We start from the raw sequence: 2,351 nt of genomic DNA on the forward strand, positions 1-2,351 counted from the left end.
AAAAAACATTTGGCACCTGAGGATAGCTGTAATGGGAGAAGAAAGCGATGACAGTGGATACAGGGCTTGAGCTATGAATTCCACCTATATGAGCCTATTAAAGCACATGTATTTCTATTATATCTTTAAATCTCTCTTCTGCAGTATTTAAAAAGTGACAATATGAAGTGCACAAAATCATATTAATAATTATTTTAAAAAGGAAATATTAATAATTGCTTTGTCTCTTTTTGGAATGGCTAAGAAAGACTGTGTGTTTTATATTCATTAAGGTTCCTCTGTTTTAGTATTCTGTATTGCTTTGAAAAATCTACATTTGTCATAGTTCATAGCTGCCCTATTTAAGCAGCCAAGTAAAGTTAAAATCACTGCTCACTGGCATAGCTAAATCTCTGCTAAGCCAACTTGACACAGTTTAAAATTTCCAGTGTATTAAGATTGTGTTAACTTTTTGAACAACAGTCCCTTCAATCATGACGCTGTCTTCAGTGGGTCTATAGACCGTTCTTCCAGTGGTGGGACTTGAAAAGAACAGAGGAGCTCTTTGTGCATCAGGTTCTCAAAGGAAAGGAATGAAGAAGCCCAAATGCATATTTTAATATTTTAGCGGGCAATGCTAATGGAACAGCATTTGTAAGGAGGAGTGGCCACATTTCATGAAAGAGATAGCCAAGCTGGAGCTCAGGAATTATTATTATTATTATTATTATTATTATTATTATTATTAAAAGAGAATTTCCAGCTACACAACGTACCCTAGGGAGGGAATTACAAAACAGTATTCCAGAAAATATTTTTTTGCTACTCCAGTATTGATTGGCAACATGGTGAAATAGTCAAGAAATCTTCCACTGGTTTTCTTGGTTAATGGAGGTGAATTGAAATAACTAGGTGGACTCCCGGATGCAGGCTTCTGGAAGAGGATTTCAAACCAAATCGGGGAGGAATGTCTCTGGTAAAAGCCCTACACACGTCAGCGCAGCACTCATTATCCAGTTGTGTGTTATGCATGGGACACACTCTCAACAACGCCGCAGTAAATACTGGGCCCAAGGTACTGCTTTTCAAGGTCTTTACAGGACAGAAAAAAGAAAGAAAAAGAGAGAGAGAGAGAGAGAAAGGTTCACGTTTTGGTCCCAGATTTTGAGTTTGTTAGAAAATGTACATTCATGTTTGGTGAATCAAAGAATCTTCTGGGAAAAGAATTAAAGTAAACAAAACTTTCTACAGTTGCTTATTAAGTATGCTTTTCCCCCTCCATTATGCTGTTTCACATTCATTGCTTCCCTAGAGCAAAGCACTTGGTATGGAACTGGTTCAACAGACTCCTTGTCAGCCCTCAAAAAGATAAGCAGTGTTTCTTAAAAGCCCATGTTTTCTAAGGCCACTAGAAGAAAATCTGCCAAAAGATTTGTAGTTGGTGTCTTCGTCGGTTGATGTGAAATTAGCACTATTAACATGTTTCCATTACGGGTGTACTTGGCATCTTCCACCTCGGGTCTTAACCAGGCGACTATGCTTGTCACTGTGTCTGCGTGAACTCGGGAGGTCTCGGCTCCGTCAGCGGAACCCAGCGTGGTTTCCAAGGACATTCACAACGACGAGGAGCTCTGAGTGTAATCTCTTATGATAAGTGTGTCATATTTGGGAGACGACGGGATACAGAGGGCCGACTCCGACACTGGTGAGTTGGGGGTGGTACTACCCGAGTCCACCGAGTCTCTAAAGGGGGACGGCGGGGTGAGAGCCACCAACTCTTCCAGGTCCGGCTTGCCGGCCGCAGCCTCGGGCCCGGCCGCCGCCGGGGTCTCCCGGGCAGCGCCCCCTGCCGGCGGGGCCGCTGCCGCCGCCGCCGCAGCCGCCGCGGGCTGCGAGCCGCCTGTGACCTCGATGGCGGGCAGCGGCTGGATTTCGGCGAACGTCGTCATGGTTGTGGGAAGCTGGATCTCTTTGGGGATCAGGTAGGACGAGCAGAGAGGGGCGCCGACGCCGGGGCCGGGCGCCGAGGTGGACAGCATCATGGAGTTGAGCTCGCTGATGTTGGCCGTGAAGCGGGTCACCACGCTGCTGATCTGCTCCATGAGCGAGCCCTGCGAGGAGCTGCTGCGCGCCGCGGGCTCCGAGTGCAGCGACGGCACGTCGTCGTCCGTGCGGCTGGCCGAGCCCGCGCGCTGGCTCAGCGTGCTGATGGGCGACGGCGAGCGCGGGCGCGCGGGCACGGGGAAGTGCTCCTCGGCCTCCACCACGTCGTATAGTGCCTTGGGACTGGCGTCCGGGGGCTCCGGCCCGCCGGGGCCGCCGCCCGCGACCCCCGCGCCCCCGCCCGCGGGCCCCGCGCCGCCGCCCGCGCC

The 2,351-nt window shown here is 49.5% G+C and overlaps 1 protein-coding gene across 1 annotated transcript in view; it reads right to left on the reverse strand.

The window, feature by feature from the left end:
• Positions 1-1,592: 1,592 nt before the first annotated feature.
• GRM5 (glutamate metabotropic receptor 5) overlaps positions 1,593-2,351 on the reverse strand; it is a 506,772-nt gene continuing 506,013 nt past the window's right edge. Inside the window, 1 exon segment of the mRNA XM_040630952.1 lies at positions 1,593-2,351. Within this exon segment, the coding sequence (XP_040486886.1) occupies positions 1,593-2,351 (759 nt within the window).

This window comes from Ursus maritimus, unplaced genomic scaffold (genome assembly GCF_017311325.1).
Source record: "Ursus maritimus isolate PB19 unplaced genomic scaffold, ASM1731132v1 scaffold_16, whole genome shotgun sequence".
Classification (NCBI taxonomy): Eukaryota; Metazoa; Chordata; class Mammalia; order Carnivora; family Ursidae; genus Ursus; species Ursus maritimus.